This window comes from Gavialis gangeticus, unplaced genomic scaffold (genome assembly GCF_001723915.1).
Source record: "Gavialis gangeticus isolate Ggan-Ray unplaced genomic scaffold, GavGan_comp1, whole genome shotgun sequence".
Taxonomy (NCBI): domain Eukaryota; kingdom Metazoa; phylum Chordata; order Crocodylia; family Gavialidae; genus Gavialis; species Gavialis gangeticus.
Window position 1 is genome coordinate 42,616,446 of NW_017729027.1, and position 1,327 is coordinate 42,617,772.

A 1,327-nucleotide genomic window follows, 5' to 3' on the forward strand; every position below is an offset into this window, starting at 1 on the left:
CTTGTGTTGCCAGCATACACTTAAAATTTGGTCCGGACAAGCATTAGTAATGAGCTACTGCACAGTGTCACAGAAAAGCTGTTCAGTGATGCTACTGCGCACTAACACCAGTAACAACTGCAGAATCAACATCTTGTGTAGCTGTGGCCCTAAATGCTTGAGCTACACTGCTTTCTCTGAATCACCATAACAAATACACACAAAAAGTTTTTCCACTGACTTAAATGGAGGCAAGATTTCACCCCTATCACTATAGGTTTTACTAATATGGAATTGGGTCACATTTTAAAGGGTCAAACACTAAAACAGAAGCTTTGACAACAAGACAATACTTTCAAAGATACTTACATTCATTTTAATCACTTAATTAAAGGCACCTATTTTTATGTGCATACATTGTGAATACAATTCTTAAGAATGGTGGACTTTATGAGCAATATTATGAATATAGTATATTGATGTTTGTACTTGGTCTGTGTGCATAATAATAATCAGCAAGTAATAGCATCTGATTCCCTTGTAACACCAATAATACATGCCAAATGTAAACAATAATTGCACTATGCTTTATTCTTGGAACAACTCTCCTCTTCCTTTTCTTTTTTTTAATAGCTGTATATTGTGGAGATCCTGGTACACCAGCAGAAGGACGTCTTAATGGAAAAAGTTTCACCTATGGCTCTGAAGTCACTTTTCAGTGCAACCCCCTCTTTATCCTGATAGGTTCTTCAAGAAGAGTCTGTGAAGCAGATGGTACTTGGAGTGGAATTCAGCCAACATGCATTGGTAACAATTACTGTTACACGCCATTTTTAGTTATGTGGTTTTTAGTCAAAATAGTCTAGATTAAGCACCAAGAGCAATCAATTGGCAGGCCTCTTTAACAGACCTAGCTCCAAAGGCATGCTGCTGCTGCTTTCCTCCCAGTGTATTTGCATCCCACACTGTGAACCTACCACAGAAATGCTGCAAGCATGGCTAACCACCGAACTGCCACAAATGTATGGACTTTGCAAGTCAGATCCAATTGCTTGGTGGTAATCCATCTGGCAACCATAACTTGTCAACCCATTCTAGATAATACTGTGCCAACCCTGCAGCCCTAGAAGCTGATGCAAAAAACAAGGAGTTACTACTTTTATATAGACAATCACAGAGGTTAGGGTCACACGCCAACAGATAAAGAAAAATCAACACGGTGACAACATATACTTAGCACCTTAATTCTGTCCCCCTCCTGCAACCTCTGGAGGTGTCCCACAAATAAGCCTAGAGCACTCAAACAGCAGCTAGGAGCCACCCTTAAGTCTGAATCCAGCTCCTTCAG

General features: G+C 39.9%; 1 protein-coding gene across 1 annotated transcript in view; it reads left to right on the top strand.

Moving 5' to 3' along the window:
* CSMD1 (CUB and Sushi multiple domains 1) overlaps nt 1-1,327 on the top strand; it is a 2,474,714-nt gene that overhangs the window by 2,419,899 nt on the left and 53,488 nt on the right. The window contains exon 64 of the mRNA XM_019520340.1: nt 613-786. Coding sequence (XP_019375885.1) covers nt 613-786 — 174 coding nt within the window. The remainder of the gene's footprint in view (nt 1-612; nt 787-1,327) is intronic.